The sequence below is a fragment of the Dendrobates tinctorius genome, unplaced genomic scaffold (assembly GCF_039654945.1).
Source record: "Dendrobates tinctorius isolate UK_male_01 unplaced genomic scaffold, ASM3965494v1 ptg000192l, whole genome shotgun sequence".
NCBI lineage: Eukaryota > Metazoa > Chordata > Amphibia > Anura > Dendrobatidae > Dendrobates > Dendrobates tinctorius.
Genome location: NW_027361859.1, coordinates 6,282,224 through 6,296,717, shown reverse-complemented (window position 1 = coordinate 6,296,717; position 14,494 = coordinate 6,282,224). Strand labels below are relative to the sequence as shown.

The following is a 14,494-nucleotide window of genomic DNA, read 5'->3' as shown; positions in this document are numbered from 1 at the left end:
TATTCCTCTCTGTTCAGCTGCAGTGTGTGGCTTCTATGCACGCTGGGGTCTGGCTGGAACTGGGTTACAGTCTATCTGGGAAATGTCCTTTTCCACTAAGATTTAGCACAGACCTTGAGTTACTGTCTCTGAAGGCAGGTTATTCCTTTTTACTATTCTGACTCATGGATATGTAGAACGTATGGTACCTGGATAGACCTCTCTTTCTGGGCCCCTTCCGTATCGACCTGTACTCACGTTCATACCGATTAATCAGACAGCTTAACTCAGCCACGATCTCATGTAAGAAGACTCCAGGAAAAGAGGGATGCTTTAACTGAAATTCTTGTATTATGATGAAAGCAGCAGGTAAAAAGGAATATTCTTCAGAGGACATGTAACAGGATGCATACAGATGGAGAGACGATCACAAAATGGAGAATAAAGGAGGGAACAAACATACATCACAGGACTACAGGGAGAGAGTTGGGACAAAATACAGGGAAAGGCAAACTTCTGCCTAGCAACAGAGATGCAACAAAGACAATGCAAATATTAAATGATTTCCCAAGTCGTGGGACATGACAGGAATTGAATTGCTCTTGGAACTGTTGAAAACTTTTAAGGACAGAGTTTGTAAATAATTGCTCTATCAACCAAACGTTACAGCATCAGGTTCCTGTCACTGCACAGCGGGAATCCCGAGCCTTGCTTCTGGCAGTCTCCCATTCCTCTCCAGCCGCAGAAGAGGCTGCTCAGCAGACTCGCTGGTCCCAGCGCTCTGCCAGACTAGCTCTGTGGGTTTGGTTGCTGCTACCACCTCTGGTCCAGCTATAGCAACGCTTGCTAGTCAGCAGCGAGCTACTCCAGGGACTTAGTCCTCCTTTCGATCCACTGAGCATGCCCATGGGACGATCTCCTATTGGAGATCGGAGGTCACGTGCTCAGGTCCTTCTCCAGCTTGGATTGGACCATCTGGAAGGTCCCAGAAGGACGCTGCTATAAAAGGGTCACATGGCTGCTCGGCCATGCGCTAGTATAGACTGCATTACCAGACTATGAGGAGTGAGTGGTGTATGCATGTATGAATGTCTCTGGTGAATGACTCATTAAGAAACCCCTACCCTTGGTATGCATGTGTTGTGCAGCCTAGCCTGTTAAGCGCCCAGGCTTAGATGTAGGTAGAGGCAGAGTCTGAGACTGGCATCAGTGTCCACCGGTGGCTCTGCACGCCACGTTGCACGTGCTCGACACTCCACCATAGTCAGCGTCTATAGTGGCGTCCGCAGGTGTGACAGCGCGTCCAGAAGGTCTAGAAGGACTCTGACCCCGTGTCCTTGGGGCAGAGTTCTGTGACCGCATTCTGTGTGCTACCTTGCCGAGCTCTGTGAACTTTAAACAGGCTTTGGCATTTATGTACTGCGGTAGTGCGGCTCTGTGGAGCAACAGAGTCCACCCCTGTACACACCGGGTGACGCTAACCCCCGTGTTTTTCTATTATACCGCCATATAGCGTCCGCCATTACTGAGCAGCAGTTTACCACCCCTGCACGGTGGATTTGGGGCTGCGAACGCACCTTATTACCATCTTTTAATATGTGGTGCGATCCGCCAGCCCTAACACCAGATCCATTTTTCATCCCAATCAGAAAAAGCCTTTAACTTTGATACGTCACCTAAATTGGGATTACGCCATAGTGGTGTGTATTTGGTGAATCCCTTAATACCCATAAGTTTCTTTCCTCTGTCCCACACTTTATACCATAATGCAAATGTGGGAGCAAGAAGATTCCTTCCGGGAGAAATCTCAGACCCCAGAAGACACAGAGGTGAGGTCCATTTCATATTTTGTAAAAGCATCGGATCGTCTCTTACAATTGTCCATCAGTAATCTGCAAGCATTGATGGATTCCATTTTCCTTGATATCTTCTCTCCAAAGCCGCAATATCTTGATGAAATCTCTCATCATGCTTGTCTCTCACTAGTCCCTAGTTTGGTGGAAAAAGATGCAGAATGTAAGAAATGAATCTTTAAGGGCATGTTTCAGCCAAGATCCTAACGGTATGTGCACATGATCAGTAATTGCTGCGTATATCCGCAGCGTCAAACCTTCAATGGCCAGCTGTTACAGTATAGTGGATGGGATTTCTTGAAATCCCATGCCCACTATGTGTCCACAGACGCCCGCGGCTCCCTCATGGAGACTGACATGAAGCACGTCTCTCCAGACCGCAGCGTGTCTATTTCTCTTGCTGAGAAGCTAGTTTCTGCAATAGAAATTTCACCAATAGAATGTATTGGAGTCGGGGAATCCACACGGTTCAGTGAACGCCTATGTTCAATAGATGGCAGTGCTTTGGAATCAGCGAACATGGACTGCTACTTCCGTTTCATGTGCACCAGGCCTTATTCGTTTTGAAGAGATTTTTTCACCAACTCTTCATAGTTATCTGCTCTTGAGGTTCCCAAAAAATGTTACCACTAATGTGATTGCTGCCCATGCAGCCTTTTCCTTGCCCCGCAACAAACAGAGAAACGTCTCATCTTGAAGCTTATGAATCAGAGGTTCACTAAAGACTCCTTCTTTTATATTGCTTCACTTAACCATGGAAATGTATCAATGAGATACTTAGGTGTTTTCACATTTTATCCATTGTCTTTACAAAGTTCTTCAGTAGGCCCAATGTGATATGCAATGGTGGCATCAAATTATGTGAGTCAACAAGTGCTGGATGCAGGACATTTTTTATTCCATGGCTGAATTGAATATCAGAGAGTTGTCTCTTTTATTGTAGTGATATTCTCTTGCAGTTTATCCCTCTCACACAGAAAGCAGCAGTAATTTGTGTATCCACCCTGGAGACCAAGTAAGAGGGCTACCATCTTTAGGTCACTGCAGAGGCACCTCAACAGCTGTTTCATGTTATCCTAGGTTTCTGTCATGTGGATGGCATAACAACTGGAATTTAAAGTAACGATGGAGACACAAGGATCAGTTGGTGCTCTCGTCAGCTGGCCTGGCCGTCTTTAGAAAGACTGCACGGAACAGGGCTCATCCCACTGAACGATCGTACTCCTTCCATGTGGGCAGAATACTACTCAGACAACACGGGGTGAGGGCAACTCCGCTTTGCACACTTTGTACCCGCGCGGCTACACACTGCACACCATGTACACATTCTGCTCCAATCCATACATGCAGATCTCCACTACATAGCCCTCTTACACACATGGCTTCCTTCCATATCTCTCGTACATGCATGGCTCTGCACACCTTGTACATGCACAGCTCCGCTCAATACACCTCATACACACCTGGCTCCGCTACATATCCCTCGTACACACAAAGCTCTGCTCCGCACACCTTGTACACACACGGCTCTGCTCTGTACACCTCGTACACATACACGGCTCTGCTCCGTACACCTCGTACGCACGCGGCTCCGCTCCGTACACCTCGTACGCACGCGGCTCTGCTCCGTTCACCTCGTACACACGCGGCTCCGCTCTGTACACCTCGTACACACGTGGCTCTGCTCAGTAGACATTGCACACACGCGACTCCGCTTTGTACACCTCCTACACACAAGGCTCTGCTCCGTACATCTCGTACACACGGCTCCTCTTCGTACACCTCGTACACACGTGGCTCTGCTCTGTACACCTCGTACACACACGGCTCTGCTCCATACACCTCGCACACACACGGCTCTGCTCCGTACACCTCGTACACACACGGCTCTGCTCCGTACACCTCGTACACACACGGCTCCGCTCCGTACACCTCGTACACACACGGCTCCGCTCCGTACACCTCGTACACACACGGCTCCGCTCCGTACACCTCGTACACACACGCCTCCGCTCCGTACACCTCGTACACACACGGCTCCGTACACCTCGTACACACACGGCCCCGTACACCTCGTACACACACGGCTCTGCTCCGTACACCTCGTACACACACGGCTCCGCTCCGTACACCTCGTACACACACGGCTTTGCTCCGTACACCTTGTACACACACAGCTCTGCTCCGTACACCTCGTACACACGCGGCTCTGCTACATCCCCCCTGTAAACCCCTCCTGACCCCACACAGAAACTTCCCCTCATCCAGCACCATGACAACCAGCACAGCAGAGTCCTGCATACACTGAGGCCCCTGATCATGTGACCCCTGACTCCTCCCCTCCTGTGACCTCATCCCAGGTCCTGTGCTCACAGAGCAGCCATATATGTGGAGTGTAGCTCTGCAGGTGGAGGTAGGTGCTGGAGGGCCCCTGGTTGAACGTTTCCCTATATCCCGGTGATCCTGAGATATTTGTTTTTCTGTGACACGTTGTACTTTATGTTATTGGTGAATGTAGGTGGCTCTGCTTTGCATTTAGTAATGAAAATATTAGACGTGAGAAAAATGAGCAATTTCCAAACTTTGATTATCCCAAATCATCACACTACACAAACAGTTAATAGTCACATTTCTTCCTTCTGTAAAATGTTCCTTTATTTTGTCAGCATTTTAAAGGTTTGACATTTAGCAGTAATTTTAAACTTTTTAGAAGGAAATTTTATAAAACTTGTTTTAGGGACCTATTCAGATGTAAAGTCATTTTGGGGGGTCATTTATATTGGAAATTGGATCTTGATAGCTTAGCAAGTTAGCAAAAAAAAAAAATCCATGTGGAGGACAACCTGATTGTGGAGTGAGAAGGGAATCTGACAGGTGAGGAAGGCTCCGCCTCATCAGTATTCCTGAGGAGAGCTTCTGAACACACATTGCCCTCCACACCTTCTGGGACCCCAGTGTGAAGTTAGATCTGCGCAGGCCATCTTCAAGATCTTCCATCAAATTTTTGAGAAACAGAAGCAGATTTTAAAACCTAAATCCTCGCCCTGAGTGGTGTAACTAGATTCTGGAGATCAAAGACTCTGTTATCCACACTTGTCATCCCCTCTCTTAGGTTCTGGACATCTGCATGCAGAAGAATCCACTTGTAAAAAATTAATTTTGTGTGTACCGAGCAACATCCAGTTATGGCTTTGAGGTCGTCCAGTATGGTAAGGTCTTGCTCATTCAATTTACTCCAGCTTGCTGTTGATGTTTTATTCTGCTTTGCAAGAGACATGACACACAGAACTAGACATAACCAGGTATAATGTGCACAAGTGACATCTTACCTCCCTCATTATCTCATCTTATCTGGCTCCTTAGCTTCCTATTTAGGTCTTTGCAATATTGGATCTTCTCAGTGGAGATCTTCAGTAAAAGATAATTTTCCATATTGCCCATCAAGGATGGATATGGACATTTACAAGATGGCGGAGAGGATATTACACCTCACCCTAGAGATCCTTTTCCGGCTTACTGGAGAGGTGAGAGATTCTGATGACGTCACATTACATCATTCTTATCTATGGGAATAACAGATGGACAGAACTGGAGAGGTGAGGACTCTGGAAATGTCTGTAGTGAGATTTATTAATGTGTCTCTCCATAACCAGGATTACACAGTAGTGAAGAAGACCCCTAGTGAGCGCTGTCAGGACCCTGTGTGTGAGGGATGGGGAAGACACCTGAGCCCAATCACAGGGCCTCCACCTCACCCCCTGATACATGAAGACATCAATGACCAGAAGATCCTAGAACTCACCTACAAGATGATTGAGCTGCTGACTGGAGAGGTGACACTGCTAGGAATGCTGGGACATTATACATTAACGCTATGAAGGGATCGGGGGATGACGGTATCACTGTATGTGTTAGGTTCCTATAAGGTGTCAGGATGTCGCCGTCTATTTCTCCATGGAGGAGTGGGAGTATTTAGAAGGACACAAAGATCTGTTCAAGGACATCATGATGGAGGTTCCCCAGCCCCTCACATCACCAGGTAATAGACAGGACTAAATACACAAGGCCTATAGTTATCTGTATGTAAAGAATGAATTCAGTCCCTGTATGTGTTTCCTCCTGATGTATCCAGTAAGAGGACAACACCAGAGAGATGTCCCCGTCCTCTTCTCCCACAGGATTGTAAACAAGAAGATCCCAATGTTCCTCACGATCATCAGGTAGATGGAGAGAAGGTGTCAGGAGATCTCCCCTATGATGTGTAGACGGCTGTGAAGTTCTTGTGCTCAGTCTTGTTTTATCCACCAGTATATGTTTTATACTTGTGTAATGAGAACGGTGGAGATGGCAGGATTAGAGCTGATCATAGATGTGACTTCTCCATCTGTCTGTGACTTTTACAATATTTGTTTCAGGGTGAAGATCTGACCCATATTAATACTACAGAGACATATGTGAGGGGTGATGAGTGGTGTAAAGAGGAGATTCCTTCAGATAACCACCCGGGTGAGCAGTAACCACTAAGTGCAGAGAGGTCACAGATTTTTCTCATTCGCTTTCCGGTATGTCAGTTCTTTTCTAATGTATATTTTCTCTCCTTCAGCCAAAATAGATATTAAATATGGATGAATATTTGATTCTGTTATAAGTGGTAACACAAAATATTTACCGTATTTTTCACTTTATAAGACGCACCTAATTATAAGACGCACCCCCAAATTTGGTGAAGAAAAAGAGAAAATTTTTTTTTTATGTTAAATGGAGGTATGTCTTATAATGCCAGTGTCCGTCTTACAAATCATATATATGTCCCTCATCCTGGTATCTATATAACCCCCATCCTGGCACATGGCCCCCTTGTGCTGGCACATAGCCCCCCATCCTATCCTGGATATGACCCCCCCCCAGTCACTATATGCCCCCCTGCTGGCACTCACATGGCCCCCCTCTATATGCCTCCCTGCTGGTACGCACACGGCCCCCCGTCCCTATATTTCCCCTGCTGGCACACATTGTCCCCCTGTCCCTATATTCTTCCCTGCTGGCATTCACACAGCCCCCCCCCGTCCCTATGTTCCCCTCTGCTGGCACACATTGTCCCCCCAGTCCTATAATCCCCCCCTGCTGGCACACATTGTCCCCCCGGTCCTATAATCCCCCCCTGCTGGCACACATTGTCCCCCCTTTCCTATAATCCCCCCTCCTGGCACATATTGCCCCCCCCAGTCCTATAATCCCCCCTGCTGGCACACATTGTCCCCCCTTTCCTATAATCCCCCCTCCTGGCACATATTGCCCCCCCCAGTCCTATAATCCCCCCTCCTGGCACATATTGCCCCCCCCAGTCCTATAATCCCCCCTGCTGGCACACATTGTCCCCCCTTTCCTATAATCCCCCCTCCTGGCACATATTCCCCCCTCCCATCCCTTTATTCCCCCCTGCTGGCACACATGGCCCATTGTTCATATATTCCCCCCTGATGGCACACATTGTCCCCCCATCCCTATATTTCCCCCTGCTGTCACACATGGCCCCTGTCCCTATATTTCCGCCCTGCTGGCAATCACATGCTAAAATAATAAACAGTTAACTCACCTACTGATGATCGCTCCTGCTCCCAGCCTCCCTGTGGCTTACCTGTGTCTGTGCTGAGTCTGCTGTCATCCTCCTCCTGTAGGGCGCACACAGCTGCTGCTCATTCAGGCAGCTCATTTTAGCTACAGGACCTTCCATGATGTGACCAATAGGAGCTGCTCAGCTGCGGTCATGTGACTTGCAGTGCACACTGGGAGTCATGTGACCGCAGGTCCTATGGTCACATCATGCAAAGTCCTGAAGCGATGAGCTGCCTGAATGAGCTGCTGCTGCTCACCCTGCAGGAGGAGGATGACAGCAGACACAGGAAAGCCATGGAGGAGCTGGGAGCAGGAGCGATCATCAGTAGGTAAGTGTCTGTAGTGACTGGGGGTGAGTGCAGGCACATGTAATATGCACCGCTCCCCTGTCTACCAACTCGGCACTGTTTCAGCACCGAGGTGATGGACAGTGGGTGCAATGAATATTACATGAGCCCCCATGAGCGGGAGCACAGGACCTCCCGCTGTCTCTGCAGCCCCATCCAGCCCAGCCCAGCCCCCTGACTCCATGCCAGAGCCGCCCCCCCCACTCTATAGCACAGCAGCACACAGGTTCGCTTTACAAGACGCACCCCCCACTTTCCCCAAAATTTGGGGGAACAAAAGTGCGTCTTATAAAGCGAAAAATACGGTATGTAAAATACAGATGAAATATGGACATAAAATTTTGTATATGAATTAAGTTTACTTCTTCACCATCTGCTTCGGCTTTTCACCATTTGGAACTGGAGAATTATTAGATCCTTATAGATAAATGAATTACTACTGTGCTTAGAGTCACTGGTATCTATTGTCTTAAGGCCCAGTCACACGCGACTTACCAGTGATCCCGACACCGATATCAAGGTGTCAGGATCGCTAGTAAGTCCCTATGTGATCGCTGGTGAGCTGTCACACAGACAGCTTCACCAGCGATCAGCACAGCGATGCCGAGCGCCCGGCATCGCTGGCCATCCCTGTAAAAAATTGAATCAAAATGAGGACCAAAAAGCTATCCTACATGTTTCAGAGACTCCTGCCTCCTTCCTCAGGGAGGTCCTCATTGCAATCTCTAGGCTGCAGCCCAGTGCATCACGTGTCTCTGACTTCACACAGGTCCTGTGCTGACGAGCATAGTGTGAAGTTCAGGCATCTAGTTCAGTGTGTTTTCCCACCCAGCCTGCCATTAGAGCGACTGCTGCCACCGGCTGGGGTAGCATCGCTAACAGGATTACTGCAGTTCTTAAGCCCCCGTTACACACTGCAATATCGCTAGCAATATCGCTGTAAAGTCACCGATTTTGTGACATTGCAGCGATATTGCTAGCGATATCGCTGCATGTGATACTTAACTCCGACCCGCTCCCCCGCTGGTTATCGCTGATCGCGCAAGAAGCTCCTGGACCATTCCTCGTCGGCCACTTCCTGCGGCGCTTCCTGTGGAGAGACGAACGTGGAGCCGGGCGGGAGGACGCAGGATCGCCTAGTGTGATAGGTAAGTAGCGATCCCCGTCCCCAGCGATGTCGCTGGTGATATCTGCCTGTGTGGCAGCTCACTAGCAACCACCCAGCGATGTACCAGCGATCCTGACCGCGTCATGTCGCTGGTCGGGATCGCTGGTGCATCGCTAGGTGTAACGGTACCCTTAGAGTTGTTCTAAATCTGCCCCCAGTAGGCAGTGTCAAACTGGAGCACCTTGGGTCCACCAGAGAAAATCATTCTTGGGGCCCACTATGTAGCTACATAGAAATAAATACAAGACCACAAATTGTGTGGTAGAACACGCTAATAGGGTATAATATAAGGTAGTACACGTCTTAATTATGTAGCAGAGGTTGGGGTAGAATCATAGAGGGGTAGCCCCCTCATAGAATATAATGCAGTAACCCACAAAATAAAATGCAGCCCCCTCATAAGGTATAACGCAGTCCCCACCATAGAATATAATGTAGCTCCCTCATAGGGTATAATGCAGCTCCCCCATAGAGTATACTGTAGCCCCCTCATAGGGTATAATGCAGCCCCCCTCATATAGTATAATGCAGCCCCACCACATAATAAAATGCAGCCCCCCTCAAAGAGTATACTGTAGTCCTCTCATAGGGCATAATGCTGCCCCCCTCATATAGTATTATGTAGCCCCCCCAGTATATAATGTAGTCCCCTGAGAGAATAATGCAGCCCCACCACAGAGTATACTGTAGCCCCCTCATATAGTATGATGTAGCCCCCCAGAATATAATGTAGTCCCCTGAGAGAATAATGTAGTCCCCCCACAGAACATAATGCAGCCCCCCATAGAGTATACTGTAGCCTCATATAGTATGATACAGTCTCCCCACAGAATATAATGTAGCCCCCTCATAAAGTATAATGCAGCCCCTCTCCACCCCATCATTGTCCTCATCACCACCTCCATCATTGCCTTCTCCCCACCACCCCTATCATTCTTCCCCACTGCCCATTCCACCACCTCAATCATTGCCTCCTCCCCCACCACCCTCATTGTCCATTTCATCACCTCTATCATTGCCTCCCCCACCACCATCGCCCATTTCATCACCTCCATCTTTGCCTCCCCCCACCATCATTGCCTATCACCACCATCATTGCCTCCCCTGACCACCATCATTGCCTGTCACATCCATCATTGCCCATCACCTTCATCATTGCCTCCCCTCAAAACCATCATTGCCCATCACCTCCATCATTCCATCATTGCCTCCACCCACCATCATTGCCCATCACCTCCATCATTGCCTCCCCCCACCACCATCATCACTCCTCACCTCCATCATTGCCTCCCCTACCGCCATCATTGCCCATCACCTCCATCATTGCCTCCCCCCACCAATATCATTGTCCTTCCCCACCACCCCTCTCTCTCTCACACACACACAGCACTACATCACTCTCTCACACTCGCACACAAAGCACCTCCCCGCAGCAGCACATCCCGGCAGCCTCTTCCTCGCCGGCAGCTTTCTGTCTGAGACAGCACGCTGGATGATGACGTCATCCAGCTGGGCTGTCTCAGACAGGAAGTGCCGGGCAGGAAGCAGGTGAGGTGGAGGACGGCACTCTCATCTGCAGACTGCAGTGCACACACAGGCATGCTCTGCACAGCTCACCGCTTAGAAGCCGGCAGTAGCAGCAGGTGCTGTGAAAGAGCTGCCGCGCGGCTGCACTGTTCACATCATTTGCATAGCTTACTCGCTGCTGCCGGCGAGAGACTAGAGTGTGCACCGCTCGGTGCACACTTCGCAGGGCAGGGACTAAAGGAGGCAGGAGCTGGAGCTGGCGGCGGGGCCCACCGGAGAATTCTCCGATGTCCCGGTGCCTCAGTCTGACCCTGTCAGTAGGGACTGCACGGAGTATATTTTGCTCTGGCGTACTAACGTTAACTTGGAGCAGCCTTGATATACTGAACCCAGCACTTCACGCCTCCTGCCTGGTGTTTGACCTGATGCCTTACGTTTGGTTGGTGTTAAGCCTGCTTACTCTGCCTCATGATATGTCTTTGTGTAGCATTTTTTGTTTCATGAGTTGACTTTGTTTTATCTTTGGCATTGTAATTTGGCTTGATTTAGTCTTTTTGCCTCATGGCTTGATTTAGTGTTTGGTGTTTTGGCTTTGCTTAGTTCAACCATTTGTATCGTTGCTTGTGTTAGCATTCGACTTTCTATCTTGGGTTAGCTTTTAGCCTAATAGCATAGTTTAGCCTTTGGCCATGACTCTTAGTTTAGCCTGCTGCCTCGTGAGTTTATGTGGGCTATTGTCTTGGGGCTTTATGTGAACTGCTGTTTTTTCGTGTGGTTCTGGACTGCTGCCTCATGATGTGATTCTCCCAATGCCTCATGACATAGTCGTGGCCTGTTTTTTGCTATCTCAAGATTGCATTATCTTTTGGTTTGCAGCCTGGTGCCACTCAGCATATGCACCAGGAAGGGGCTCAGAATGAGGGACATATATGCCAGGATCGGGGACATATATTGGAGGATGGGCCCAAGATGAAGGACATATATACTAGGATGAGCTCAGGGTGGGGACATTTTACAATGAAGGGGCCCAGTATGGAGGACATACACCAGGAAGGGCCCCAGAATGGGCGATGTACAGTGGGTAAAATAAGTATTAAACATGTTAGCATGTACACCGTGATTAAGGCTTTTTGCTGAAACGCGTTGGTTTCACACACTTGGACCTTTTTGTTTTTCTGTTACCCACACTGGTTGCATGGTTTTAGTGGTTCTAATAAAAATTAGATTTTTATTCTTCTTCACAGGTGGAGACTATTTTCCTTTCTTTGCTATTTGTATTTGATATGGAGCATCCTGATGATCATGTCCAAGGCTTTTTACAAATACTGAAGTGGTTAAAAGACGTGACAAAAGATGGAACATTTGCAGAGCTATGTCGTTTTAACATTGCTGTGTATTATGCTCATCTTATGGGTAGCCTTTGTGAGGGCCTTTATTAGGCGAATTCTGGTCAAAATCTGCCTGAAAAAGACATCATGTGAGGATTTACTGGTATTTGCCAGCACCACTACTTAGGGTATATGCACACGATCAGGAATGGCTAAGTATTTGCTCAGGATTTGATGCAGGTGAAATCTGCACCAAATTTGCATCTGAGGTCACTGGCAGGTCACCTGCGTTTTTGATGCGTTTTTTCATTGCATGCATGTTTTTCTGTCGCTTGGAATAAAGCTAATTGAAAGTTGGCTTCTGGGAAGGAAAAAAAAAGTGATTTCCTGTTTGCCGATATATTGGGGTATGTTCCCACGATCAGTAAACGCTGCGGGTTGGACGCTGTATACATCCGCAGCATCCAATCTGCGGTGTCCAGATGTTACAGCATAGTGGATGGGATTTCAAGAAATCCCATGCCCACTATGCGTTCACAGATGCCCACGGCTTACCTGCAGAGACAGACATGCTGCGTGTCTTTCCAGACCGCAGCATGTCAATTTATGTAGTGGAGACGCTCCGTCTCCGCTCCGTATTTTACCAATACACTTTCATTAGATGCGGTAAGGCTAGTTTCACACTTGCTTTTTTTTGCAGCGCGTTTTTCCCGCAAAAAAACGCATTGAAAAAACGCATACAAACGCATACAGATGCTGCGTTTTTTTCAAGCATTTTTATGAGCATGCATGAAAAAAACGCAGCGTTTTTATGCGTTTGTATGCGTTTGTATGCGTTTTTAGTGCGTTTTTACCGCGTTTGCGTTTTTTTCCAACATTAGGTGGCCCCTCACACTAACCCAAACCATGACTTTACTAACCCTAACCCTGACCCTAACCCTGACCCTTAACCAAACCATACCCTAACCCTGACCCTAACCCTTAACCAAACCATACCCTGACCCTAACCCTTAACCAAACCATACCCTGACCCTAACCCTGACCCTTAACCAAACCATACCCTGATCCTAACCCTAACCCTGACCCTAACCCTTAACCAAACCATACCCTGATCCTAACCCTAACCCTGACCCTAACCCTTAACCAAACCATACCCTGACCCTAACCCTTAACCAAACCATACCCTGACCCTAACCCTTAACCAAACCATACCCTGATCCTAACCCTAACCCTAAACCCCCTTAACTAACCCTAACTCTAACCCAAACCCCTAAATTCCATTGTCTAAACTAATGGTAAAAAAAAAAACGCATGTGCAAAAAAACGCATACATAAGCATGCCAATGCGCACATATGCTCACCATAGACTTATAATGGGTGTCTTGCTGTAAAAAAACGCATTGCGCGCGCATGCGTTTTTTTGAGGCAAGTCGGACGCCCAAAAAATGCAACAGGTTGCATTTTGTGCGCCCGAGCGCATACCGCAAAAAAACGCATGCGCGGAAAAACGCGTACAAACGCATGTGTATGCGCACATAAGCGCATCCCATGCAAAGTATAGGAAAAAAAAACGCATGCGCTATTTAGCGCTAAAATACCGTGAAAAAAAACGCAACTGTGAAACCAGCCTAACACCGCATTATCTTCCTAGTCACATGCGTATTAAGTTCGGGAATGCAGCTTACTACGCATGTGTACTAATTTACATAATGGTGAATCTTGTGACATAGGACGTACATGATACAGGAAGTGGAGGAAAGAAAGCACAGACAGAGGTCCCCTCCCTTTTAATAAATAATAATTTTAAATATTTTAAAAAAAATAGTGTGGGGTCTCCCTATATTCGTTAATCAGCCAGAGTAAAGCAGACTACTGGGACTGGATTTTCAGGCTGGTACAGAGCCAATATCCATGAACCTTACCAGGCCGCAGCAGTCTGCTTACCTTGGATGGTTAGCAAAAATAGTGGGATTCCCTCCCAAAAAAATAGCATGGGGTCCCCCTTATTTTGCTTACCAGCCAAGGAGGAAGCAGACAGCTGCGGCTTGGTATTCTCAGGCTGGTGAGTCCCATAGATTTTGGCCCTGACTAGCCTAAAAATAGCAGCCCGCAGCCGCCCCACAATTGGCACATCCAAAGATGCACCAATTGTGGCACTTTACCCGACTCTTCCTACTTGCCCTGTAGCGGTGGCAAGTTGGATAATATTTGTGGGGTTGATGTCACATTTGCATTGTCAGGTGACATCAGTGCCACTGCTTAGTAATGGAGAGGCATCTGTAAGACACCCATCTATTACTAATCCTATAGTTACATGGTAAATAAAGACACAGCCAGAATAAAGTCTTTTAACCCCTTAACCCCCAGGGGTGGTTTGCACGTTCATGACCGGGCCAATTTTTACAATTCTGACTACTGTCCCTTTATGAGGTAATAACTCTGAAACGCTTCCATGGATCCTGGTGATTCTGACGTTGTTTTCTCGTGACATATTGTACTTCATGTTGTTGGTAAAATTTCGTTCAAATAACTTGCGTTTATTTGTGAAAAAAACGGAAATTTGGCGAAAATTTTGAAAATTTTGCAATTTTCCAACTTTGAATTTTTATGCCCTTAAATCACAGAGATATGGCACACAAAAACCTTAATAAATAACATTACCCATATGTTTACTTT

At 47.6% G+C, this 14,494-nt stretch overlaps 2 protein-coding genes across 9 annotated transcripts in view; both read left to right on the top strand.

The window, feature by feature from the left end:
- The first annotated feature begins 2,918 nt into the window (after positions 1-2,918).
- Positions 2,919-6,392, top strand: LOC141055823 (gastrula zinc finger protein XlCGF66.1-like). Of its 7 annotated transcripts, none has more exons than XM_073552536.1 (6): positions 2,919-3,093; positions 4,945-5,041; positions 5,196-5,356; positions 5,486-5,665; positions 5,748-5,871; positions 6,248-6,392. In XM_073552536.1, exons 3-6 carry the CDS (start codon positions 5,279-5,281, stop codon positions 6,250-6,252), a joined length of 387 nt encoding a protein of 128 aa, XP_073408637.1. In that variant the 5' UTR covers positions 2,919-3,093; positions 4,945-5,041; positions 5,196-5,278; the 3' UTR covers positions 6,253-6,392. The 7 variants fall into 7 exon arrangements, with proteins under 7 accessions (XP_073408637.1, XP_073408643.1, XP_073408640.1 ...); XM_073552539.1 differs by lacking the exon at positions 2,919-3,093 and adding an exon at positions 3,105-4,245 and having other exon boundaries at positions 5,278-5,356; XM_073552538.1 differs by lacking the exon at positions 2,919-3,093 and adding an exon at positions 4,232-4,245.
- Positions 6,393-7,660: 1,268 nt separating this feature from the next.
- The window catches only part of LOC141055795 (uncharacterized), an 87,807-nt gene continuing 80,973 nt past the window's right edge, over positions 7,661-14,494 (top strand). For both annotated transcript variants that reach the window (XM_073552508.1, XM_073552507.1), the window contains exon 1: positions 7,661-7,777. In XM_073552508.1, coding sequence (XP_073408609.1) covers positions 7,687-7,777 — 91 coding nt within the window. In that variant the 5' untranslated portion in view covers positions 7,661-7,686. The remainder of the gene's footprint in view (positions 7,778-14,494) is intronic.